The sequence below is a fragment of the Ovis aries genome, chromosome 5 (genome assembly GCF_016772045.2).
Source record: "Ovis aries strain OAR_USU_Benz2616 breed Rambouillet chromosome 5, ARS-UI_Ramb_v3.0, whole genome shotgun sequence".
NCBI lineage: Eukaryota > Metazoa > Chordata > Mammalia > Artiodactyla > Bovidae > Ovis > Ovis aries.
In genome coordinates, this window is record NC_056058.1 from 18,953,178 (window position 1) to 18,979,885 (window position 26,708).

The 26,708-nt window shown below is 53.4% G+C and overlaps 1 protein-coding gene across 2 annotated transcripts in view; it reads right to left on the reverse strand.

Annotated features, from left to right (window-relative positions):
• Window positions 1–4,740: 4,740 nt before the first annotated feature.
• Window positions 4,741–26,708, reverse strand: part of TMPRSS9 (transmembrane serine protease 9) — a 58,282-nt gene continuing 36,314 nt past the window's right edge. The window contains exons 7-19 of one of the 2 annotated variants that reach the window (XM_042250218.2): window positions 23,008–23,121; window positions 21,118–21,289; window positions 16,562–16,836; window positions 14,857–14,993; window positions 13,808–14,126; window positions 12,696–12,867; window positions 11,959–12,230; window positions 11,267–11,403; window positions 8,724–9,117; window positions 6,550–6,721; window positions 5,618–5,883; window positions 5,390–5,526; window positions 4,741–4,943 (exon numbers count right to left, since the gene is read on the reverse strand). In XM_042250218.2, the coding sequence (XP_042106152.1) occupies window positions 4,782–4,943; window positions 5,390–5,526; window positions 5,618–5,883; window positions 6,550–6,721; window positions 8,724–9,117; window positions 11,267–11,403; window positions 11,959–12,230; window positions 12,696–12,867; window positions 13,808–14,126; window positions 14,857–14,993; window positions 16,562–16,836; window positions 21,118–21,289; window positions 23,008–23,121 (2,729 nt within the window). In that variant the 3' untranslated portion in view covers window positions 4,741–4,781. The other variant, XM_060416337.1, reaches the window with a different exon arrangement.

Here is a 26,708-nt window from a genome sequence, read left to right on the forward strand (position 1 = left end):
CGTCTTTGCAGTCTGGTGTGCATTTTGTGCTCAGCTGTATCCGACTCTGCGACCCCATGGACTGTAGCCAGCCAGGCTCCTCTGTCCATGGGATTCTCAGGCCAAGAATACTGGAGTGGGTTGCCACTTGTTCTCCGTGGTCTCTCACTTTTAATTGTTCGTACCAGGGCTTAGTAATCTAAGCTAAAGTTAGGGATCCCTATACAACAGAACCCGGCCATCCCCAGGAAACCCCAGAGCTGCTTTCTTGTACTGGGGGTGCCCTCTGACAAGGCCCCTCTCTCCTCCCCCTCGACTGTGCCCTGGGCCCCTCTGCTATGATGCACCCTCAAGGCTCTGCCTGATGGGGGAGGGTTGGGTTTTCTCCTCTGAAACTTGAGGTCCTCTCTCAGCCAGGGGATTTACAACGTTAACTGTGCTGTGGCAGCCAGCTCTCTGATGGACTGGCAGAATGTCATCCACTCGGCGGGTGGCACTAGTGGTAAAGAACGCATCTGCCAGTGCAGGAGACACGAGACTCGGCGTGGGGTCATGCCTGGGTGGGGCAGGTCCCTGGAGGAGGGGATGGCAACCCCTCCAGTCTTCCGGAGCGTCCCATGGACAGGAGCCTGGCGGGCTACAGCCATAGCGGTGCAGAGTTGGACACTCCTGAAGCGATTTAGCACACACGCACCACTCACTGGAGAATAATTCCTATTCTGACTCGAGGTCCCTACAGTCCTCAGCTCGTTGCTGTTCAGTCACTAAGTCATATGCAGCTCTTTGCAACCCCATGGACTGCAGCACGCCAGACTTCCCTGTCCTTCACTCTCTCTCAGAGTTGGCTTAAACTCATGTCCATCCACCCATCTCATCCTCTGTTGTCCCCTTCTCCTGCCCTCAGTCTTCCCCAGCATCAGGGTCTTTTCCACATGAGTCAGTTCTTCGAATCAGGTGGCCAAAATGTTAGAGCTTCAGCATCAGTCCTTCCAATGATTATTCAGGGTTGATTTCCTTTAGGATTGACTACTTTGATCTCGGGACCATACAGAGGGACTAACCCCCTCAAGATTAATCAGGCCATTGTTCTTGAAACGGCTTTCCCCAGTGGCCCAGTGATTAGTACTCTTCACTTCCAAAGCACAGGGTAGGGGTTTGATCCCTGGTGGGGGAGCTAAGATCCCACGTGCTGCTCAGTGCCCCCCTGCCAAAAAAAAATTATTCTTGGCCAAGGGCAGTAGCACTAGGGTGACAGAACAAGCGAATCCACAGTCAAAGATGTTTCAGTTTTGAGGTGTTTGTCTTGGAGATAAACCATAGCCTCCAGTTTCTATAGTATGTCTTTCAGTGTTAGAGAAAGCAGGTGTTCCAGGACACGTAAGAGTGAGGTGACCCTCTCCCGAGTTGCACTCGCTGTTCCTGTAGCTTCACCTCCACGGCCGTCATTCTGCATTTATCTTCACTCATTCTATCCTGTCAAGTGTTCAAGACAGAGGGGGGCCCCATGTCCACTAGAAAGTCCACCGTTTTACCCCCGTGGTCAGACAGCCAAGGCTTCTCCAAGGAGCTCCTGGGCACCATCAGTCGTCATCTTAAATGTGTGCAACCGGCAAGGATGAAACAGGTTGCGGTGGTCCCCTGGGCTTGCTTCGACATTTGGGTCATCCCCCTTCTGGCGGCCCTGCTGCAGGCCTTGTGCACAGTGACTGGCTTTGAGTTCTCCCCACTGTGGTCTTTGGAAGCCAGGGCGCCTCACTGATATCACATAGTCCCTTTAGGGGGGCCAGATCGCTGAAGCCAGGTTACTGGCTGTTGGTTCCGCTCGTCTGTCTTCCTTGGCATCTGCCTCCAGATCCCAGTTGTTGAACATCCTAAATGCTGATTGCACCCCCGGGAAGTGGGCATGGGGGGCCCTGTCTCCAGCTTCTGTAATGTTCTAATGTCTTGGACGCTCTGGAAAGTGAAATGGGACTTTGCACATTATTGACCAAGGGATTTTTGCAGGAACTAACGTCTGTGGCCAGTGATTTGTTATGTAAGTGAATACTGAAACATCTCCAGCCAATAATGTTTGGGTAACGAAAGACGCATTCGTCCACCTGTGGTCAGTACGTCGTTAAGAATGGCCTGCCCATCCGCTGACCCCAGGTTCACGTTCATGTACACACAAAGGCATTCCCTGAGGCATTCCAGGAACCCTACAAATCACATCCCCGAGAGTGAGGTGCTGCTGGCCATCTTCCTCTCGATGGTCCTACCTGGGGTCTGTGTTGGAAGCAGCCTGAATTCCAGGCTGGTATGGGCTTCCTTGGTTGCTCAGACAGTAAAGAATCTGCCTGCAGTGCAAGAGACCTGGGTTCAATCCCTGGGTCGGGAAGATTTCCCTGGAGAAGGAAATGGCAACCCACTCCAGTATACTTGCCTGGGAAATCCCATGGACAGAGGAGCCTGGCGGGCCATAGTCCATGGGGTCGCAAAGAGCAGACACAATTAAGCAACTAACATACCACAGAGCATGGCCAGCATGACTTTGATGGGTCTTATCAGCTTCCTCCTTTGTATTAATCAGTGCCTTTTCTTCCCCAGGAGAATAAAATGTTCATCAAGTGGGGAAACAGGTTTGGAATATTCCCTAGACTAAATTAAGAAGGACTCTTGGGGTCCCCTTCAAACCCTTGGATCTGTCCTTTCAGTCCGGTAGATCTGGGAGAAGAGGGCTACGTACACAGCGGTCACACTGCTCCCTAGGACCTCCCGAGGCGGGAGTTGCCTACTGAGCCCAGAGGGTGGGTGTGTCATGGACTGATTCCCCTAGGAGGTGTGGAGAGATGGGGGTTGGAGAGAGTAGAAGGCATGGGAACCAGAAGAGGTGGGATAGATGACTCAGGAGTCCTGGGTGAGCCGGTCGAAGGGGAACACGGCCCTTGGTTGGGGAGGAGGCCATGAGGAGCCTCAGGCTCAGGCCCCAATACCAGGAGGGAGATTAGAAGTAACCCCACATTTCATGCATAGCACAGTAAGAAACTGGAATGAGGTCTTGGCCCATGTTCTTCAGATGCTGGCGGTAGAGATGCAGTTGGGAAATGGTGTTAGGAATTAGAGAGCGTGGTTGGGCAGCTCTCTCCCTCCACTGGTTTATACTGGGGCCAGATGACAGTTCAAAAGATCATGAGTTCTCTGTTAGAGGCGGTGATGTCAAGCTATGGAGGGTGCACCCCAGGGGCAGTTCTACCTGGCCAGCAGCTCGGTCGCACACGTGCACACACAGCCTCCCGGGAGCTCTTGCTTCTAGTCTGTCTCCAGCTCCCTGGGGCCTTGCTGGCTAGCTGGTGATGTGGCACCCACCACGTCCAGCACCGAGCGCGTGGTCTAGGTCTCTGGCTGAAATCTGACCCAGTCCTCGTGGGGCTGGGAGCAGAGATGCTGTGGGAGAGGGCTGAGGTGGTAAGGTCCCCTCTAATGTCAGCGACTGGAAGTTTCCAGTCCCACTGGACACGGCCCCAGTCTGCAGCGGGTAGCAGCCTTGCTGTAGATGTGCTGCGGGTGGAGACATTCTTCACCTGGGGAGCGCTCCGCTGGATCCTCAGCTGCTCTTAGATCTCAGGATGAATTCAGTAGCCCTCACTGGTCCGAGGGGTTCAGAGCTGCCCGGTGGTTCAGCTGGTCTTGTCCCCCCTGTGTCAGTGAGTAAGCCCTGAGTTACAGGAGGGAATGGACCCCACGTTGTGTGCCAGTTTGTAACCAAACTAAGTGGTGTGGACCCTGGTCTCCCAACCACAGCTCTCTGCTTCAGGGGAGGTTCTCTTCAGGTTCCAGTAGGTGAATAAGGAGACCGAAGCTGAGATGGACACAGCAGTTTTATTCAGTGACCAGAGAACGGGGGATCAGGAGCTTAGTTCACTGTAAGCTTCTTGCCCACATGGCCAAAGGGATTTAATTTTAAAGGGAGTGGGGGAGAGGCTGACACTGGGGAGGCATGTGTACTAGTCTCCCCGGACAGGCAGGGCTTTTCTGAGGGGGCCACCCTGGCTGCCCTAATATCTGGTCCTGGCTGCTGGTGGGCGTGTCATCTAATATGCTGATGTAAAGTGGACATCCAGTGAGACTCGGTCTGGTGGAGGGGCCATTTGTTACCATCTGTGTGTGTGTAGCTTTGTTTATCTCGGGACCCTTTAACTTACACATTGTGTTCACTCCTGCTGAAGGTGGGGGAATCAGAGTTGGGAGCAGGGACCTTGCTCAGGGTGGGGGCTGGAGGGTGAGAGCAAAGACCCAGGGCAGCTCTGCCACTGCGCCCAGGTCAGGCAGCCACACGCCTGAGCACAGAATCGGGGTTTGGACCTGTGGCTGTGGCCAGGCTCCTTCTATACTCTGACTTCTGGAGACAGATCGCGGAGGGAGGGAGGGTATGTGGGGGGACCCTGCGTGTCTTCCCTGCTGGGGTCTCTGTGGGGACTGGCGTCAGCACCCCTCCCCTTCTTTCCCGAGTGACCTGGGTTCCCAGGTGACAGGGAGTGCTGTTCATGGAAAGGGGAGCCTGCAGACAAGGCTGCCTAGGGGCTGAGGGTGGGTCTCTCCCTGGAAGTCCCCCCCTCCCTCCCCCTCTAGCCCTGTGTGAGGGGTGGACAGTTGGTCATTGCTGTGACACGGAGGTGCCGAGCCAGCAGGCTACAGACGAGGGGCTGTTTTTATTGGAACAAAATATGCAATTCAACTGCACCCCCCTGTTACCCACAGCCCACCCCCACCCCACCCCCGCCACCTCCTCGTCTCTGGTCCACGTCTGGGCAGCCACGTGGTGGTCACTCCTGGATGTTCTGCCCGATCCAGCCTCTGACAGCAGCCACCCGGGTATACACGCCCGGGAACTGGGGCCGCCCACAGCCGTAACCCCAGCTGGTGACCCCAGTTAGCACCCAGCGGCCGGAGGGCTCCCTGCAGGCCAGGGGTCCCCCCGCGTCACCCTGAGGAGGGGAGACAGGAAAGGTACTCAGAGCGGGCAGTACTTCCCCTCCAGCAGCCGAGGGTGGGCTGGCCTGACCTCCGTGACCCCAGGTAAGTAGTAGTGTTCGCCCCTGGGAGAGCCTCACTGCATCTGAGAAATGGGTTCAATGCTCAGGTGAGCTTTCATCCGGCTGGCACATTGGTGGACACCTGCCTGGTGGGCCTGGAGAAGACACGGCCTCTGCCCTGCTGCTCCTGACCCCTCTACCTGGCTGGGGGAGGATGTGGTGGGGGTGGAACCTGGTTCTCTAGAGGTGTCCACCAAGGCGGGGTTCAGTGGAAACTCCAGGAGAGCCGAAAGGTGCTCTGTTTGAGGAAGTGCACTGGAGGGGGGGAGCAGCTGAGGGGCTTTGCGTCCTGAGGGTGTGGCCCCAGGGAGCCCCGGTTCAGTTGCACAGTCGCTCACCGAGCAGCTGTCCACGCCTCCCTGCGGGAACCCGGCGCACAGCATGCGGCTGCTGATCTGTACCGGGTAGAAGCGGCGGCAGGTCTGCTCGCTGAGGAGGCGCACGGCCGCCTTCTGCAGCTGCCTGGCCATCGAGCCTGCAGGCGAGCGGCAGGACGGGACTCAGTAAGGCTGTGTGCCCGCTCGCTACCACAGGGATCCCCAGTGGGGGTCTGGGCGGGATCCTACCTCCCTCGCGCACGGAGCCCCAGCCTGTGATGACGCAGCGCGCACCGTCGGGGGGCCGCGGGGCGGGCTCAGGCAGGCAGATGGGCCGCACCAGGCGGCTGCGGCGTACTGGCCCCACTAGCTCGAGCAGTGCCACGTCGTAGTCGAGGGTGTAGAGGTTGTAGAAGGGGTGCTTGTGGATGCGCGCCACACGCTCCAGCTGCCCGTCAGCGCCACTCAGGAACGGCGTGCCCAGGAAGGCTGCCCACTGCTTGGGGTCCCCGTAGCTGTGGGATGTGAAGGCTAGGCGTCCGCCTGGGTCCCCACGCCCCTGCCCTGCTGGGGGCGCCCCTGCAACCGTGGCCGGCACCTGACCTCAGCTGAGTATTCCTTTTCCCTAGAATGGGGCGGGGGGTGGGGGGTGGGGGGAGGATGAGAGGGGCCGCCAGGCACTGAGCTGACACTACACGCTGTGTCCATTTCCACCCAATGTTGGGGCTCTGGTGGCTGGAGGACCCGCTGTCCCGCCTCCCGACCGCTCCGACCTCGGCACTGTGAGGCGCATCCTGAGATGGGTGTTTCCATGGAAGGCAGGAACCCTGGCCGGGCCCTCCTCCTGGGCACCCTGCCAGGACGCGGACCCTCCTCTCACCTTGGAGGGCCTTTAGGGTGGTGCCGGTCCAAGCCAGTTGGGCTGGGGATGAAAGGGTCTCACTGCCCCCAGAGATCTGGCCGGAGGCCCCCCGCACCTCCGCATTTGGTGGGGGCTGGACTCACCCCTTGCAGCCAAGTTTGGGGTGGTGGGTAGGCAGGAAGGTTTGAGCGAAGGAGGGGCCTGGGGCTGTGGGTGTGAGGAAAGGGCGTTCCGGCCGAAGGCGGAGGTGCCAGGCTCCGAATTTTCAGGGGCTGCGATTGGTGAACTACCAACGTGGGCCGGGACGTTCAGGACTCACACGTCGAAGCAGTGCGCCGCCGACAGCAGCCACCTCTCCGCCACCAGCACAGCCCCGCAGCGGTGCTCCCGCCGCCGCAGCCACAGGCTCACCTGCCACGGCCACTCCCCGCGGCCCGCAGCGCTGCCGCCCACGATCCGGGTCAGCGCCGCCGCCGGCGCCAGGCCGCAGTCTGCGGGAGAGGCAGGTGATTGCTGCTCGGGGGGCCCGCGCCTCCTCCATGCCAACTGTCCCGTCCCACCATGGAGCCCTGCCTGGCTGTGCTAGGGAGGAGGAGTGCGGTGGGAGACCCACCTCAGGAAAACGCCCCACCCACGGGACACTGCGCCTGGTCCTACCAGCGCCTCTTCTGGTCTCAGATGTTTGAAATGCATTTGTTTCCTGTACCCTTAGCCTTGGCGCCGCACCTCCCCAGCTGGGGCTCCGTGCCAGGATCCCCTCCCATCCCGACTCCTCCCAGGCAGCCTTCATTCCCCAGGAGTCCAGTTCCCTGCTGCTTCCAAGCCCTCGCACACCCACCGGCTTCCCAGGAGGCCCTGCCTGGCTTCCTGGATGCCGGCAATGGGCTGGTCACCCGAGTCCCAGTGACCTGGTGTCCTTCCCAGGGTGTCCCCCATCCTGTGGACCCCACCCCCACCCCAGCACAAGGTGCACCCTCAGAACAAGAGAGTAGGAAGAAATGGGTGGTTGCAAGGGGTGCTGCAGGGCCCCCATCACCAGCTGAAGGGACGCTCAGGTTACACATCTGATCCTGTCCCCACCACCCAGCTGTTTCCCCTGCCCCCTCAGCAGATAGAGAGGCTGCAGGGAGCAGAAGGGCTCAATGCCCACACCTGGAGGTGGCGACAGAGGGGGGCCACCACCTTGGTCCACTTGACCCCATCTGCAGCTTGCCTGGAACCAGGAGGCCTGGAGAATTCGGCCAAAGCTGCACCCCTCTCCTGGAAACACTACCCCCACGTGGAACAAAATGTGCCATTTCAGGGCTCCCTCCACCTCCCGGCCCCATGGTAAGAATTGTAGCTATTGGAAAATTTCATAAGCATCACCGGGCTGGAGACCAGACCCAGCCGCAGAGTTAACAGGACACAGAGTTTTTCTGAGGGCACCCTGCGGCTCTGCAGTGTCAACACCCTCCTCTGAGCAGCCTTTGGGAGTCGCAGCCAGCAGAGGTCCCCTTGGATCCAGAGCAGTCACAGAGACTCTGACCTGATTCGCAGGGGCTCTGGGCTCGACATCCCACCTGTGTCTTAAGCTTGTGGTCCCTGAGTGGGGGCCAGGAGGCACGGGGTGCAGATACCCCCACCACATACACACACACGTGGTCTGCTTGGCTCTGGGCTCACTCCAGCATGCCCAGCACCCACTCTGTCCCCACACCCCACAGCGCTGGCCTCTCCTCTGGAGAGTCTCCCCATGGTTCTTTGGGGTGTGGTCTGCCTTGTAGTGAGTCCATAAACCTGACTTTGTGGGTGCAGGTCTGTGTCTGGGGACTCAGGCTGCCTGGGCTCTGTGAATGTGGGGGGTGGCAGAGGTGGGGACAGGCCCCATTCTCCCACGAAGCCTGGGACACTGCCACTGGCATCTGGTTCAGCCATAGAAAATTGCCTATGGTTGATGGGGCTTTTATTTTTGACCCACAAACACAGCAGTTTCATATGTTTCTGATTAATATTTAATAGTGTCCCAGACCCAAGCTCAGGGCCACGTTCTCTGTCATGACATCTTCAGCCACTTACTGCCAAGTTGTCCCCACTTAGACCCTACCGGGAGCCTGTGGGACTGGCTGCTAACACGTGCACCTGCAGAATCAGGGTCCACGATGGGCTGACTTCTCTCCCCTCCAAAATTCCGAAGTGGAAGCCCTGACCCCCAGGATAAGACTCTTTGGAGATGATTAAATTAAAATGAGGTTATTAATAATAGGGTGGGTCCTAATCTGGTACCAATGGGGTCCTTATAATAGGGGATTAGGACACAGACACCTACAGAGGGGAGACCACCTGAGGACGGGGGAGAAGGCAGCCACCTGCCCACACTGCCATCTCCGACTCCAGCTTCCAGCATGGGGAGATGACAAGCATTTTAGGCCCCCAACTGGGCCACAATGATGCAGCCCCATGACAGACACAATAACCCGCCACCCACACGTGCCGCTCCATCTCCCCAGGTACCTGGTAGCTGGGCGCCCACCGTGGTCTTCAGAGTTGGGGGCAGTGGTGTCTGGCCCCTAGGAGTGGAGGTCGCAGCAGCGGTGGTCCTGTTGGCAGGTTGACTGGTCACCCTGATGGTGGCCCGGGGAGTGGGTGTGCTGGCCGTGACTCCCGGGACTGTGAGGCCTGCTGTCGTCCTGGTGTGACTGCTGGTGGGCATCCTTGTGGTGGGCAGCGGGGCTGTGGGGAGCGAGTGGGAGGACATGGTGGCCAGGATCCAGCCCTTGAGCCTGGTGATGCGGGTATACACACCCGGCTTCTTGACCTGTGCACAGCCGATGCCCCAGCTCACGATCCCAGCCAGATAAAACACACCAGGTGTCTCCTCACAGGCCAGGGGTCCCCCAGAGTCACCCTGGAAAGGAAGGACAAAGGGCTGGCTGAGCACCCAGCATCCTCACTGTGGAGGTGCTGCCAGGCCCTCCCACATGCCCACGAGTGGGAGCGGCTCCTCAGTGGAGCCAGCCTCACACCCACACAGGGCTGCGGGACCTTGTGTGACCTGGAGCAGGTCACCCCTCTGGGCTGAGATGGCTCTTACTTTTGCCTTGGCAACAAAACATCAGAAAACCCTGAAGGAAAAACAGCCCTCCTAAGGAATAATATAAAGTGGGAAAAAGAGGCAAGTGGTGCTGGGAAAGCTGGACAACCACATGTAAATCAATGAAGTTAGAATTTCACTCCTCACTCCCTACATGAAAATAAATTGAAAATGGCTTAAAGACTTAAGTGTAAGACATGACACCATAAAACTCCTCAAAGAGTTAACATAGGCAAAATGTAAACCTTTCCAATGTTTTCTCAGGTCAATCTCCCAAGGCAAGAGAAATAAAAGCAAAATTAAACAAATGGGATCTAATCACACTTAACAAGCTTTTGCACAGCAAAGCATAAAATGAAAAACAACCTACAGAATGGGAGAGAATATTTGCCAGCGATGCAACTGCCAAGGGCTTAATCTCCAAAATACACAAACTCAGTACTACAAAATAACCCCATCAAAAAATGGGCAGAACACCTAAATAGACATTTGCCCAAAGAAGACAAATGGCCAATAAGAACATGAAAAGATGTTCAACATCACTAATTACTAGAGAAATGGAAATCAAAACTACAATGGAAAAAGTAAAAAAAAAAAAAAGTATCACCTCACACTAGTCAGGATGGCCATCATATTTTTTTAAAAATCTACAGATAATAACATGCTGGAAAGGATGTGGAGAAAAGGAAACCCTCTTACACTGCTGCTGAGAGTGTAAATTAATGCAGCCACTGTGAACAGTAGGAGGGTCCTTAAAAAATGAGAGTCGCCATACGACGTTGCAGTCCCATTCCTGGACAATATATACAGGAAAGACGAAAAATCTAATTGGAAAAGGATACATGCACCCAAAGTTCACAGCAGCACGGTCCACAATAGCCAAGACAGGCAAGCAACCTAAATGTCCACTGGCAGGACTGGATAAAGAAGATGTGGTACGTATATATAATCGACTATTACTTGGCCATAAAAAAGAACGAAGTCATGCCACTTGCAGCAACATGCATGGATGCAGAGATGATCATACTAAGTGAGATGAGTCAGAAAGACGAATGTCACGTATCACTTATATGTGGACTCTAAAATATGACACAGGTAAGCTTACAAAAACAGACTCACAGAGAACATACTTGTGGTTGCCAGAGGGGAAAGGGGCAGGGAGGGATAAACTAGGAGTTTGGGATTAACAGATACACACTACTAAATAGAAAACAGATTAAGGATTTACTGTGTAGCATGGGGAACTATATTCAGTATTTTTAAATTATGATGGAAAAGAATATGAAAAGTATATGCGTATATAACTGAGTCACTTTGTTGTATATCAGAAACCAACACACTGTAAATCAACTACACTCCAGTAAGATGATTTTAAAACATCATGTTTGCTGTAGGATTCTGTTATATTTCAGATGCTTTTCTTCTGATTTTGAAGATGATCCTATTTCTCTTTCTTCAAAGTACAAATGCATTGAATAACATTAACGGAGTCTCCTGTGTGGAGCCAAGATTTTTGAGATCAACTCACCTTGGTTGTGATGTTTTCCCTTATAATACCCTAGTGGATTGAATTTGCTTTTTGTTAGGCTTTTTTTTTGTCTATGCTTCTAAGTAACACTGGTCTGTGAATTTTTTTTTCTCTTTCTTTATATTTTTTTGTATTTATTTTGCCACATAGCATGGTTTCTGGAATCTCAGTCCCCTAACCAGGGATTGAGCCCCAAGCCAGGGCGTTCCCTGGACTTCTTTTCCCTGTAAGTGTCTCTGGCCCTGATTGCGTGGTCTAGCTAGCTTTTTATGTTCTGGATCCAATTGGTTTCCCCTTAAAAATGAGTCACCCCCATGTCATGTGTGACAGGGTGGTCATTTACATACCCATGTATTCTCAGTTAACACGTGCTAGGCAGCCTTTTAAATCAGGACTTGTCACGGTCCCTCTCAGCCAGGTCCCTCCTGAACTCACCTGGCAGGAGTCCACCTTGCCCTCCAGGAAGCCGGCGCAGATCATCCTGTCTGTGAGCGAGAAGTTGTAGAGGGCGCTACACGCCTTGTGGTCTATGATGCCCACAGATGCCCGCTGAAGAAGGTCAGGCTTGGTGGCTGCCAAGACAAGGAGCATCCACCCAGGGCCACTTACAGAGGGCTCACTGTTAAGCGAGGGCTTCGCTCTGACCACAAGCACCCCCACCCAGAGGGAGGCACAGAGGCTCGTGTCCTTGCAGGGATGTGTGTAGAGTCACAGACTGAGACAGAGGCAGACCTCAGAGCCCAAGGACCTCACCATGGCCCACAAGCGGGCTCCCTAGCACCTTGGGTGCCCTGCAAGGGGGCTACTCAGATTTCAAAGGAGGCATTAACTCTTGGTGGGGGCCTATGCATGGTATAACAAGGGTCCCCCAACTTTTTTCCATAAAGAGCCACACAGTAGATACATTCCACTTTATGGGCCAGTCTTCATGGAGACCACTCAGCTCTGCTTTTGCTGCCCCAGGGGGCCATCTATGAGTGAGTGGGTGTGGCTGTGTGCCAATAAAACTTTATAAAATAAAAAGCAGCTGCCTTAGGCTGGAGTTTGAAACCCTGAGGTAGTGGAAAGGTGAGTGGTCTGCAAGCAGGGGGATCAGAGCCCCAGGCCAGGGGGCATGGGGAGCTCACCGTTGCCCTCTTGGGTGTTGCCCCACCCGGAGATCAGACACTTGCGGCCCACAGGGAACTTCTGGATGGCCAGCGGCAGGCAGACGGGCTGCACATACTTGTTGAAGACCAAAGGCCTGGCCAGCTCCAGCACGGCCACGTCGAAGTCCAGGATGCTGGGGTTGTACTGGGGGTGCAGCACCACCCGCCTGAGCCCCACCTTCACGGGGCTCCCACCAACGCCCGACAGGGACGCGGTGCCCAGCTGGGCCCGCACCAGCTCCACCTTCGTGCTGCCAGGAAGGGGCCGCTCAGACTCCCCGCCCCCACCTCTGCAGCCCCCAGGGCACCAGGCAGAGCTGGGGGACCCAGGCCCCAGGGAGGGTGAGGCAGGGAGCCCCTTGACCCCAGGCCTCATTTCCTTCTGGGACAAGAAGGTGTGAGAGGGCTGCACAGCTTTGTGACCATCAGAGGTCAATGCTGCCGCCTTTGAGCAAAGGGGAGGGGCCTGTCCCCCCAACTACTTGGCCCCTGTGTCCCCTACAGACCAGGCTCCTCCCGGAAGCCACTCCCCAGAGCCCCCTACTTCTTCATGCTCCCCCCAACCACCTCATCCCATCTGCATCTAGATGTGAGCCTGGTGGGGAGGGGAGGCCCCTCCCCCCGCCAGCCCTCGGTCCTGAGTGGTCTCTGAGCACATGGGGATTTGATGGTGGGGGACCTGCCTGGTAATATCGGGGGAGTCAAGGGGGCCTTACTGGTTGAAGCAGTGGGCGGCAGACAGCAGCCAGCGGTCCCCCACCACGGTGGCTCCGCAGAAGTGCCGCGAGCCCTCCTTCAGGCTGACCTGCCAGGGCACCTCCCCCAAGGAGGCCCCAAGCCCCCCCACGATCCGGGTGGGCTTCTCCAGCGCCGGCCTGGCCCCACACTCTGCAGGGACAAGACAGGAGGGTCCAGGCACCTCAGCCTGCTGGCGTTGGGACCACCCTGTTTCCAGGGGGGGCCCGGGTCTCTGGCTGGGAAGTGGCGCATCACACAGATGAGGAAACCGAGACTTAAGGCGCCCTAAGTGCTCGTCCAGTAGGGGATGTGGTGAGAAAGAAGGCAAGGTTGTAAAGGCCCCGGCCCCACCAGCCTCAGCGCAGCAGACACACACCTGCAGCCCCTACAGCACAACCCAGGGGGCTCAACTGACAGAGCTGGTTATACGGGGCTGGGGGCAGGGCAGATGCAGGCGGCATTTAAATGAGGCAGAGTTTGGATTGGTTCCCAGCCTCGCAGGTCTGTGGGACCATAAAGAGGGGTCAGCATCAGACGGGCCAGTGGATCCTGGACGTGGGTCCTCGGAAACCACATGGTCAAGACCAGTGGAGAGTGCATATGCTGCCCGTGGGTGCCATGTCTGTGATAGCCTCAACTCAGCTTCTCTCTGACCCTGCCCGCCCCCCACATTGGTCCCTGGTCCCCTGCTGAACCTTCAGGATATTCTGAGTACACCCTCCTGGATGGCCTGAGTTTTGCGGATGCTCAGTGGCATCTGACTCTGCAACCCCATGGACCGTAGCCCACTAGGCTCCTCCGTCCATGGGATTCTCCAGGCAAGAATACTGGAGTGAGTTGCCATTTCCTTCTCCAGGGGATCTTCCCAACCCAGGGATTGAACCCAGGTCTCCTGCATTGCAGGCGGATTCTTTACTGCTGAGCTACCAGGGAAATGTGAAGGTTGACCACATGCCTTTGCCCATGCACTTGACAGACATCACTAATCAATCACCCATCTCTTCCCCAGAGTGCTTCAGAAAGCCAGTACCAAATCCATCCGACCCTGTGCAGAGAAGACACACACTGCTGCTGTCTCCCCAGAAAATACCTTGTGGCTTAGAAGCGGTGGCCAAGTCGAGAGGCACAGTGCTAGGGGCCAGTGTGGGTTTGATGAGGGTGTCAGTCACCAGGCTCTTGGGGCTGGTGGGCCAGGCAGTGCTGAGAGTGGTGGAGGCGAGAGCCACCGTGGGGGCTGGAGGCTTGCTTGCAGTAGCGATGGTCTCCAGGATCCAGTCCCGCAGACTGGTCACTCGGGCATAGACCCCCGGACGCTGGGCTTCCGCACAGCCGATTCCCCAGCTCACGATGCCAGCCAGGAAGAACCTGCCAGAGGACTCCTCGCAGACTAGGGGGCCCCCTGAGTCACCCTGGGAGACAGAGGCACACCCTCAGGAGGGGTTGGGGCTCCCTGGCCACATCTGGCCCCAGATCCAGAGCTACGGGTCATAGGGGGAGCTCTGGTTGCGGGATGTGTTTCCTCACAAGCCCACGGAGCACTCGTGGCTGAAAACTCACATCTCAGAACCTCAGTCTCCGCCTCGAAAAATACAACAGGACACTTGGACTCTGGATCTCTAAGGCCTCTTTCAGTTCCACCACTGGCAGTTAAAAACTCAGCCCAGATAAACAATATCCCCTCCTCTCCTTAGCCCCATAGATCTTGGATAATGTCACCAGTGGCTTAGGAACCTCCAGTCATCTCATGGGCAGCCACAGCATCCTGTCTTGCTTTCCTTTGCCTCCTCCTCACACCCAGCTCACTGTTCACACTTATGTCCTTAAACACAAGCTCTCTCCTGCTATTTCCTGACGTTTTCTCCAGTCTCTGGTTCTCACGTGCCAAGCAGAGCACATTAGCAGCCGCTCCCCACCCACCAGGCCTTAGAAAGGGCAGCAAAGATACAAACTAAAAAGGAAACCCGCAGCCATGTGGCCAACCCAGCAGAGGGTCTTGGTGGTGGACCAGAGACAGAAGACCCCCCCATTTCTGGGAGAGGGGAGCCTTGGGTGGGAGGATGGGGGGCTGTTGCGAGGACCTCAGGGGCTGGTGGAGCGCCCCCTGGGGCCCCTGGCCCCTTTCCCAGGTGCTGGGCTCACCTGGCAGGAGTCCACCTTCCCGTCCAGGTAGCCAGCGCACACCATCCTGTCGGTGAGTGAGTGGCCGTATAGGCTGGCGCACAGGGCCTGGTCCAGCAGCTCCACAGTGGCCTTCTGCAGCATTTCCGGCTTGACCACTGCTCGGGATGGGGAGAGATGAGGGGGAGCACCCCAGGACCCCAGCAGTCCACACTCCCGAGCTGGGAGCCTGAGCTTCAGTTTCTCCCACCCCGTGCGGTGGACCTGCTGCAGCCCCAGCTCAGAAAGGAGCCAGGCCCACCAGTGCCCACTGACTACCCTCCCAGCCTGGACATCTCAAGACTAGGCTCCTCCCTCCCCTCCCCAAACCTACCCACCCTGAGCCCCCACTTCCCTGCTGGAAACGTTTCTTAGCCTGGCAGTAGCCCCATCTTGACTAAACATTAAATCAGATTAGGTAGCCTTCCCCCAAACCCTCCAGGGCATTTCCCTACCCCCAGCTGAACCTGAATGCCCAAGCCTGGAGCAGCTATCCTGGCTACCCCAGGCCCTTTGCACATGCCATTCCGGCTGCCTACAAGGCTTGTCCCTGTGGAATCTGCCTTCTTCATCTCCTGTTTTAAATTGCAGCCCCCTGCCCCTGCATCCCTGCCTGATTTTACTCCACCTGGTATGTCACCACCCGTCAGTTTTCTTGTTTACTATCTACTGCCCCTGAAATTGTGCTGTCCAACACAATAGCCACTGGCCTTGTAAGGCTATTTAAGTGCAGACTGAAGCTCATCACGATGAAATGAAATGGAGAATTCAGTATCTCAGTCACGCCAACCCAGGTCACGGGGCTGCTGACTCCCTTAGTGGATGGCACAGACGTGGTGGGTGTCTGCCACCGACAATTCCATCAGGCAGTGCCAGCCTGGACTGGGGGCTCCGTGTGGGCAGGGGTTTCTCCCTGAATGGCCTGCTACCCAATCCCTGGATGGGATTGGGATAGGGATGCCTGGTCTTATATTAGGCATCACCATCTCAGGCTCTTTCCTAAAGATGTCCCCGACCCCAATTCCTTTTTCTTGTTTCCTTCCTAGCACCTCTCACCATCAATCACAGTTGATCTGACATAGTTACCCCTACACTGATATCACCTTCCCAGGGCCAGGCTCCCCTGAGACCCTGGTCACAACCAATCCACACGTAACCTCACGACAGTGTGTGTGTTTCTGTTTAGAGACACCTCACTTATCCTGTGTTGTTGATTCACTAACAGGGAGCTCACAGTCCATCGTGCTATAACCCTCGCCTGAACAAAGCTCATTGAATACATGGATTTCTTCCCTGTGAGACACATCCCAGCCCTCCTGCACTTAGGACCCTAGTCGGCACGTCAGCTCTATGCTTGGGGCCTGTTTCGATTTGGTCAAACTTGCCAAGAAAGCACGAAAATGAAAAAAAATGATAACACGGTGGTGAATAGACCAGAAGAAGGACACCAGTTTCCAGTCTGAGCAGAGCCGAGAAGGCAGGGTGTCACCAAGCTCCACCGCCTCACTGGGAACAGATTCCGCATTGTGGATGACCAGAGCCCCTACAAGTGTCCACCAGGGGGGTCAGATGCATTTTTGCAAGTGGGTGAATTTGCAAATACAGAACTCGCGGCTAACCAGGCCAGACCGTGGGATGTTTGCTTGGTCATGCCATGCTGGCCTAGCTGCGGGTGGTGGGTGCTTACGGAAGTCCTCCTTGAGGTAGCCCCAGCCTGAGATGAGGCACTTCTTCCTTGGTGGGAAGACGTGCGAGGCGGCCGGCAGGCACACGGGCTGCACATGCCGGCTGAAGGGCAGGGCTCTGCCCAGCTCCAGCACCGCCACGTCGAAGTCAGCTGTGTCCGAGTTGTAGGATGGGTGTGTGATGATCCGGGCCACGTGGGCCCGCACCGTGCTGGCTTCTGAGCCGCTGAGGTAGGTGGTGCCCACGTAAGCCACCCACTCCGGGGAGTCCTGGAATCTGTAGGGCAGACAGATCCTGGCTCAGAGGCTCACCAAGGCTGGAGCCGGGGGTGGTGGGGGGTGGGAAGGGGGAGCGGGGCACTTACCCAGGAGGCAGGTGCCCCCAAACTCAGCCATGGAAACTGATGGGAATGTTTTCCATGAAACATTGGCAAAAATCAGAACGGACGCACAAAAATTAAAACATGGTGCACGAATTATCAACATTTTAAACAAGACAGGATCCACAGGGCCGGGATTAGGGTGCGGAGAGGGAGGCACTGAACGTAGACTGGGCACTAGATGATACTGTGTAGCCGTTTCAGTTTTCTCGGGTGTGATGGTACCTGTGTCTTGGAGACTGTTCTTTAGTTGTCCAAACGTGCTAGGGTGCCCCAGCGGTGATGCATTATTTCTACTTAATTTCAAACTGTTTGGCAAGGATTTGTATGTATGAAGAGGTGTGGGGGGTACAGATTATAGATACAGCCAGATGGAGAGAGCGAGAAATAAAGAGAATATGGTGAAATAGTAACAATTTTTGAAATCAGGTACAGTAAATCCCCTACATACAAATCTTCAAGCTGGGAACTTTCAAAGGTGTGAACATGCCCCCGTATGCCAGCTGTTGTGCTTTTCAAGGGACTGTACTGTAAGATTAAAATGTTTTCTTTATGCTTTATGTTTGCTTTTTATGTATTATTTGTGTAAAGAATATCATAAACCTATTACAGTACAGTAGCATATAACTGACTGTGTTAGCTGGGTACCTAGGCTTACTTTGTTAGACTTACAAATTGGACTAATGAATGCGCTCTCAGAAAGGAACTCATTTGTATGTAGCGGACGTAAGTCCGCTGTACTGTACAGGCATATGGGTATTTGTTGTACTATTTTTCCATCTTTTCTATTGAAATATTTTCATAATAAAATGCTGAGAGGAATGAAATTTAAAACAATAAAAAGAAAACAACTCTTCTTGACCTGAATGTCATTGTTTATGTGACCTGTGTCCCCCAGACAGTCTCCCCGGGATCAGAACCAGGTTACCCTGGGAATTAGTGACCCCCTGACCCAGGGCAGTTCTCAGGCAGTGGTTTCGCAGGAAGTCCATGTTGCCTGTTGCCCTGCCCTCTCCCCAAGGACTCCTCAGAGGGAAACAACCAACTAGCAATGCCTGGCACTGCCAGAGCCTTCCAGAACCTTCTCCTACCTTAGGCCAGCTCCGTTCTGATTTGCCACTCTGGTTTTTAAAGATTCTGACCATCTTCAACAACAACCAGAAACGACCCAATTCAAAACTGGGCAAAGAACCTCAATAGACATTGCTCTGAAGAAGATACACAAATGGCCAATAGGAACATGAAAAGATGCTCAGCATCACTGATCATTAGGGAAATGCACGTCACAACCACAGTGAGAGGTGAGAGGAAGGTTCAAGAAGGAGGGGACATAAGTATGCCCGTGGCTGATTCACGCTGGTGTATGGCGGAAACCAACACAATAGCATAAAGCAATTATCTTCCAATTTAAAACAAATTAATTAAAAATACCACAATAAGACACCACTTCACAGCCACTAGGATGGCCATTATTAAACAAATCGGGACTTCCCTTGTGGTTCAGTGGTTAGGAATCTGTCCTTCCAAAGCAGGGGACATGGGTTTGGTCCCTGGTTGGGGAACTAAGATCCTGCATGCCAAGTGGCCAAAAAACATAAACTAATAAAAAATAAAACAAGCAAACAAAAGTAACAAGTAATGGCAAGGATGTGGAGAAATAGGGAGCTCCGCCAAGATGACGCAGCAGAGACCCTGAGTTCATCTCCTCTCAGGAGCACACCCAAATGACAACTCTCTGCAGAATAGCCGTCGATGGAAAAGACTGGAACCTGCCAGCAAAGGTCTCCTGCAACTAAAGATGCAGAGAAGGAAACACAGCGAGACGAGGAGAGGCAGCTTCACGACACAGTCAAACCCCGTGCCCCCAGGCGTGCAGCCCACAAGCTGGAGAATAACTGCTTTGCAGAGGTTCCCCCACAAGAGCGAGAGGGCTGAGCACATCAGGCCCCTGGTCCGGGGGTCCAACGCTTTTAAGAGGAGTCCCCAGAGCTTCTGCCTTTGGAGGCTGGTGGAGCTTAACTGCAGGAGCCCTCACAGGACAGGGGAGAAGGAGGCCTCATCCTTGAAGGGCTCACAGAGAACCCAGGTGCACTGGGCCCCAGGGCAGAAGCTGTAATTCGATGGACGCCTGGGCCAGACCTGCCTGCTGGACTCCAAGGGTCTCCTGGGGAGGTGGGGGTGGCACTGTGGGATCACCCTGGGGACACAGACACCAGTGAGGGGCATACTGGGGAACCTCCAGCCACGTGAACACTGATGTTAGTGAAGCCACCTTGGCTCTTTGCCCCAAGACTTGGCCCTGCCCAACGGCCCGCAGGTGCCAGGTGGTGGGACACCCAAAGCCAGGTAGCTACCTGAGCCGGGGGGAGCGGGGGACACAGCCCACCCATCGGCAGACAGGCCGCTTTGAGACCTCCCCGCCCCCAACCCCACAGCCACGCCTAGACACAGCCCTGCCCACCAGAGGACCAGGACCACAGAAAGCCTGCTAGACCAGCCTCACCACTAGGGGGCTGACACCATGAGTGCCAAGTTGCTCCAGTCGTGTCCAATCCCATGGACAGTAGCCCACCAGGCTCCTCTGTCCATGCAGTGTCCCGGGCAAGAATACTGGGGTGGGCTGCCATGCCCTCCTCCAGGGGATCTTCCTGACCCAGGGATCAAACCCACGTCTCCTGTGGCTCCTGCACTGCAGGCAGGTTCTTTACCCCTGAGCCACTGGGAAAGCCCTTAGGTGGCAGACACCAGATGCAAGACCATGACCCACAAGGCACGCCAGCCCCTGCCCTGGGACCAGGCCCAAGCCCTGCCCACGAGCAAGCCAGTGCAACCTCCGGGACACTCCGGAACCCATGCCTGGCTGTGTATGGAACCAGCCCCACCCCCAACAATGATCTGACACCAGCTCTGGGATCCCCAGGTCCTGCAGCCAGACTCCAGGAACCAGCTCTGCCTGCCAGTAGGCTGGCACCAACCCCAGGACCTGGCTTCACCTGCCAGTGGGTGGGCAACAACCCCACTTCAGTCTTCAGGATCTGGACTCCACCCGCCACTCAGCAGTCAGCACTAGCCCTGGGCCCCCTAGGATCCCACAACTAGATAGGCTCGTGACCAGGACCCACTAAACAGCAGCCCGCAGCAGCCACACAAGGCAATGCCCGGTGGCCAGCCAAGCGCTCCAGACCACCCACATAGTCACCCGGTTTTACAACAAATGTTAAAGGAACTTCTCGGGAATGTGGAAACCTTGGAGCCCTTGTGCATGGCTGGTGGGGATGGAAAACGGCGCAGCCGCTGTGGAGAACAGGATGGCGGCTCCTCAAAGGAGTAAACATAGAACCAGCATATGAGCCTGCAATCCTCCCTCTGGATTTATGCCCAAAGGAACTGAAAGTAGCGACTCAGATACTCTCACAGCCACGTTTGTAGCAGCGTTATTCACAACAGCCAAAAGGCAGGAGAACCCCACGTGCCCATTGATGGACAAATGAACAGACATGTCCAACAACACACCGGAATATTATCTAACCAAAAAAGGAAAGAACTGACACCTGCTGCAACCTGGATAAACCTTGAGGACGCGATGCTCAATGAGAGAAGCCAGACACAGAAGAACAAAACTGTCTGATCCCACTCACAGGGAGTCCTAGAGGAGTCAGATCCACTGAGACAGGAGGTAGATGGCGGGGCCAGGGGCTGGGGGAGGGGCTGGGGAGTCAGTATGGATATTTTTCTGTTGGTGGTGGTTTGTTATTTTTTGGCCACTTGGCCTGCTGGATCCTAGTTCCCCGACCAGAGATTGAACCTGAGTGTCCCCAGTGTTGGAAGCGTGGAGTCTTAACCACTGGACCACCAGGGAAGTCCCTGGGTTAGTGTTTAAAGGGCCAGAGTTTCAATTTGGGAAGATGAGAAAGTTTCGGAAATGGATGGTGGGGATGATTACATGACAGACAATGTGAATGTACTTAATGCCACTGAGCTATGCACTTGAAATGGTAAATTTGTGTTATGGATATTTTGCCACAATTAAAATACATTCAGATTTAACCAAAAGAAAAGAGAAGGAAAGAAAACAGCGAGTTCCAAGGACACTCCCAGGGTGGTGGAGTCCCCACAGTGGAAGGAAGGTGGGATACAGGTGCAGGGAGGGCTCTGAGCCTGCAGGGACGTGGACTCACTCGTTGAAGCAGTGGGCAGCAGACACCAGCCACCTGGCGCTGATGATGGCGGCCCCACAGAAGTGTTCGTTGTTTTCACGGAGGCTGACTTGCCAAGGGAACTCCCCTGGGGACGCTTCCACACCACCCACAATCCTGCCGGCTGTCTTCCAGCCAGGCTGCAAGCCACAGTCTGCAAGACAGAGATCACCAACCAGGACCCCCAGAAGGCAGGGTTGCAGTTGCCCAGGGGCCATCCTGGCACGTCTGTCTCCAGCCTCTCATCCCCTCTCATGTCAAAGATCTGAACCAGCAAACCAGCAGATTCTGGGAGACCACATGGAACAGATTATCCCTCACGGCCTCAGAAGGAACTGGCCCTGCCGACTCCTTCATCTCAGCCTTCTAGCCTCCAGAGCAGGGAGATGAGGGAGACAGCAGGATGCTGTCTCATCCACTCAGCCTGAGGTCCTTTGTTTTGGCAGATCCAAGACAATCATACACTAAACTCAGCTATATGAGTGCTACGTACCTATGTGACCAACCCCTAACACAAAACCCTGGGCACCAAGACTCAGGTGAGCTCCCCGGGGTTGGAAATACTTTGTGTGTGATGTCACATATGCTTCTGGGCAAACTGGTTAAGCACTGTCCACCTGACTCCACTAGAAGAGGCTAAATGGAAGCTTGCTTGAGCTTTGTCTCTCCTGGACTTTGCACTTTTCTTTGCTGACTTTCAGCCGTATCCTTTCACTGTAAGAAGGTATAACCACGCATACAGCAGCTTTACCAAGTCCTATGCATACTTCCAGTGAATCACTGAGTCTGAGCTGTTGCGGGGACTCCTGACCACACCTGCCAATTTCAATCAACCTCTATATTATCTTCCACATCCAGGCACCAGACACTATGAATGTGTTCCTCACCATGTATTTTGAAGTTTCAAAGTCTTTATACGTCCATCTCTTCATAGGATGCCATATCTCTGTTTATTTAGTCTCCTTTTATGTCCTTCAGCAACATTTTCTTTTTAATTGTTATTATAGACATGACCCATGTTTATCTTGTGTTGCTATTGATCAGGTGGCACAGTGGGAAAGAATCTTCCTGCCAATGCAGGAGATATGAGAGACACAGGTTCAATCCCTGGGTCAGGAAGATCCCCTGGAGGAGGAAACAGCAACCTACTCCAGTATTCTTGCCTGGGAAATCCCATGGACAGAGGAGCCTGGCAGGCTGCAGTCCGTAGGGGTCACAAAAAATCAAGCAGAACTGAGCAACTGAGCACATCTTGATCAACAGTGAGATTTTTTTCCCTTATATCTTCTAACCTGTTATTGCTTGTATAAAGAAAAGCAATCACTTTTTTATGTGCTAGGATTTATCTCCCCCTCATTGTTGAACTGTCTTATTTTTCCAATCTCCTTTTAGTCAATTTATTGATTCATTTAGATAATCATATGCAAATTTTGATAGTTTTCCCTCTTCCTTTCCAACACTTTTACCACTGTTCCTGCCTTATCGCGTGGGCTAGCACTGTTAGAAAAATGTTGACTACTCTTACGACATTTCAACTGTAATTTTCCCTTGCTCAGATCCTTTTGGTGACTCCCCACTATGTACAGGAGAGACCTCCAGTTCCTGGTATTCGAGGCTTCCCGGTTTGACCAGGACCTCTTATCAGCCTGATATCTTCCCTTCTCCCCCCACACCTCGAGCTCTCCCTTCTCTGCTTCCTGCTCATGTTTCTTGTCATATCACAGGTGCTCCCTCCCTTTCTCTGCCCAGCTCCAGTGAATGCCAGACCCGCATGTCTGCATGGGATGGGCACAGTGGGCCACAGCGCAGAGCCAGCAGCTGACCCTGGAAAGGCCATGTGACCTGTGGGCCAGTTCAGACAGGCAGACTGACCGCAGTGGGCCTCGTCGGAGCCGTCGGAGCAGTCGGCTGTGTCATCGCACTCCGGGTTCATCTTGGTCACGCACTGGCTGTTCCCGCAGGAAAAGGCATTCCCTGGACAGCGGCCTGAGGGCAGACAAGAACCAGGTACCTGGCCTCATTCCACCTCTCCTGTCTGCACAGAGATTTCTCTCTCCAGGCAGAAACTGCAGAGCAGGAAGAACATCACTCCTCTGCTTTCTTTTCACTGAGTCTGAAACAATCTTCTCAGAGTCAGTACAGACACATAGCACACAAGAATGCCAGTCAGCACCCGGGCCAGGGCTGTGCAACCCAAGCATACATGTCCCACGTGTGTACTTTTTACATTTCTACCATTCATTTTAAAAAAAAAGAAATAGGTGAAATTAATTTTTAAATTGGAGTAAAGTACATATAACATAAAATTCGTCTCTGAAGTGTAGGTTCACTTTTAGGGTCAATCATTCTCTGCAGGGTGGGGGGCCATTCTGGGCACTGTGGGGTGGAGAGCATCGCCAGCCCACCACCTCTGGATGCCAGGAGCCCCCAGCCATCATGACTACAAATGTTCCCAGACATCATCAAGTGTCCCCTGGGGGAAGGATCACCCCTAGCTGGGAACCACTGAGGTAGAGCTGGATAAATATAAAAGAATCCACCTGCCAATGCAGGAGATGCAAGAGACGTGGGTTCAATCCCTGGGACAGGAAGATCCCCTGGAGAAGGAAATGGCAACCCACTCAGGTATCCTTGCCTGGGATATCCCAAGGACAGAGGAGGCTGTTGGCTAAGTCCATGGGGTCACGAAGAGGCAGACATTGTGTGATACTCATGCTGTGAGCTGGCTAGGAGGGCGTCAGAATATTTAAAGCAGTGAAATTCTAGGTGGTGCAGACTCTTTCCCCCTCCCAAAACTGTATGCTTTCTGTCTTTTCTTTTAACAAAAACATTCAGTTCAATTCAGATCAGTTCAGTCATGTCCAACTCTTTGCTACCCCATGAATCACAGCACGCCAGGCCTCCCTGTCCATCACCAGCTCCCGGAGTTCACTCAAATTCATGTCCATCGAGTCAGTGATGCCATCCAGCCATCTCATCCTCGGTCGTCCTCTTCTGCCCTCAATGCCTCCCAGCATCAAAGTCTTTTCCAATGAGTCAACTCTTCGCATGACGTGGCCAAAGTACTGGAGTTTCAGCTTTAGCATCATTCCTTCCAAAGAAATCCCAGGGCTGATCTCCTTCAGAATGGACTGGTTGGATCTCCTTGCAGTCCAAGGGACTCTCAAGAGTCTTCTCCAACACCACAGTTCAAAAGCATCAATTCTTCAGCGCTCAGCCTTCTTCACAGTCCAACTCTCACATCCATACATGACCACTGGAAAACCATAGCCTTGACTAGATGGACCTTAGTCAGCAAAGTAATGTCTCTGCTTTTGAATATGCTATCTAGGTTGATCATAACTTTTCTTCCAAGGAGTAAGCGTCTTTTAATTTCATGGGTGCAATCACCATCTGCAGTGATTTTGGAGTCCCCCAAAATAAAGTCTGACACTGTTTCCACTGTTTCTCCATCTATTTCCCATGGAGTGATGGGACCAGATGCCATGATCTTCGTTTTCTGAATATTGAGCCAACTTTTTCACTCTCCACTTTTACTTTCATCAAGAGGCTTTTTAGTTCCTCTTCACTTTCTGCCATAAGGGTGGTGTCATCTGCATATCTGAGATTATTGAGATTTCTCCTGGCAATCTTGATTCCAGCATTACATCACTTAAAAATATAGTGCCTTCTTCTAATTATGCTTAGCTCTGAACAATCAAAAGTGCCTCATTTTTTAGATCCTTTGCTCACACAGGACTATGACTCCATCTCCCCCATAAAAGGCTGGTGCACAGAACTAGTGTTTACTGTGTTTGAGGGATTTCCTTTGTGTGCCTTAAAGACGCTTCAGGAAACCTCTCTTGGTGTTTGCAGAGAAAACTGGGCAGAGGGCAAGGGGCTGAAAAAACATACTTGATTTTTAAAAATTGAAGTACAGTTGATTTATAAGCAGGACAAAGGCTAACAGGGTTTTGCCAAGAGAATGCACCGATCATAGCGAACACCTCTTCCAACAACACAAGAGAAGACTCTACACATGGACATCACCAGATGGTCAATACTGAAATCAGATTGATTATATTCTTTGCAGCCAAAGATGGAGAAGCTCTATATAGTCAGCAAAAAAAAAAAAAAAAGAGAGAGAGAGAGAGACAAGGAGCCGACTGTGGCTGAGATCATGAACTCCTTATTGCAAAATTCAGACTTAAATTGAAGAACGTAGGGAAAACCACTGGGCCATTCAGGTATGACCTAAATCAAACCCCTTATGATTATACAGTGGAAGTGACAAATAGACTCAAGGGATTAGATCTGATAGAGTGCCTGAAGCACTATGGATGGAGGTTCGTAACATTGTACAGGAGGTGGTGATCAAAACCATCTCCAAAAAAAAAGAAATCCAAAAAGGCAAAAATGGCGGTCTAAGGAGGACTTACAAATAGATGAGAAAAGAAGAGAAGCAAAAAGCAAAGGACAAAGGGAAAGATAATACCCATTTAAATGCAGAGTTCCAGAGAATAGTAAGGGGCGATAAGAAAGCTTTTATGAGTGAACAATGCAAAGAAACAGAGGAAAATAATAGAATGGGAAAGACTAGAGATCTCTTCAGGAAAATTAGAGATACCAAGGGAACATTTGATGCAAAGACGGGCACAGTAAAGGACAGAAACAGTATGGACCTAACAGAAGCAGAAGATATTAAGAAGAGGTGGCAAGAACACAGAAAAACTATACACAAAAGATCTTAATGACCTGGATAACCACAATTGTGTGGTCACTTACCTAGAGCATCCCAGAGTGTGAAGTCAAGTGGGCCTAAGGAAGCATCACTACGATCAAAGCTAGTGGAGGTGATGGAATTCCAGCTGAGCTATTTCAAATCCTAAAAGATGATGCTGTTAAAGTGCTGCACTCAATATGCCAGCAAATTTGGAAAACTCAGCAGTGGCCCAAGGACTGGAAAAGGGCAGTTTTCATTCCAATCCCAAAGAAGAATGTTCAAACTACTGCACAACTGCACTCATTTCACATGCTGCTGCTGCTAAGTCGCTTCAGTCGTGTCGACTCTGTGCGACCCCACAGACAGCAGCCCACCAGGCTCCACCGTCCCTGGGATTCTCCAGGCAAGAACACTGGAGTGGGTTGCCATTTCCTTCTCCAATGCATGAAAGTGAAAAGTGAAAGTGAAGTTGCTCAGTCGGGTCCGACTCTTAGCGACTTCATGGACTGCAGCCTACCAGGCTCCTCCATCCATGTGATTTTCCAGGCAAGAGTACTGGAGTGGGGTGCCATTGCCTTCTCCGCATTTTACATGCTAGCAAAGTAATATTCAAAATCCTCCAAGCTAGGCTTCAACAGTATGTGAACTGTGAATTTCCAGATGTTCAAACTGGATTTAGAAAAGGCAGAGGACCCAGAGATCAAATTGCCAACATCTACTGGGTCATAGAAAAAACTAGAGAATTCCAGAAAAATATCTACTTCTGCTTCATTGACTATGCTAAAGCCTGTGGCTGTGTAGATCACAAAAAAACTGTGGGAAATTCTTAAAGAGATGGGAATACCAGAACATCTTACCTGCCTCCTGAGAA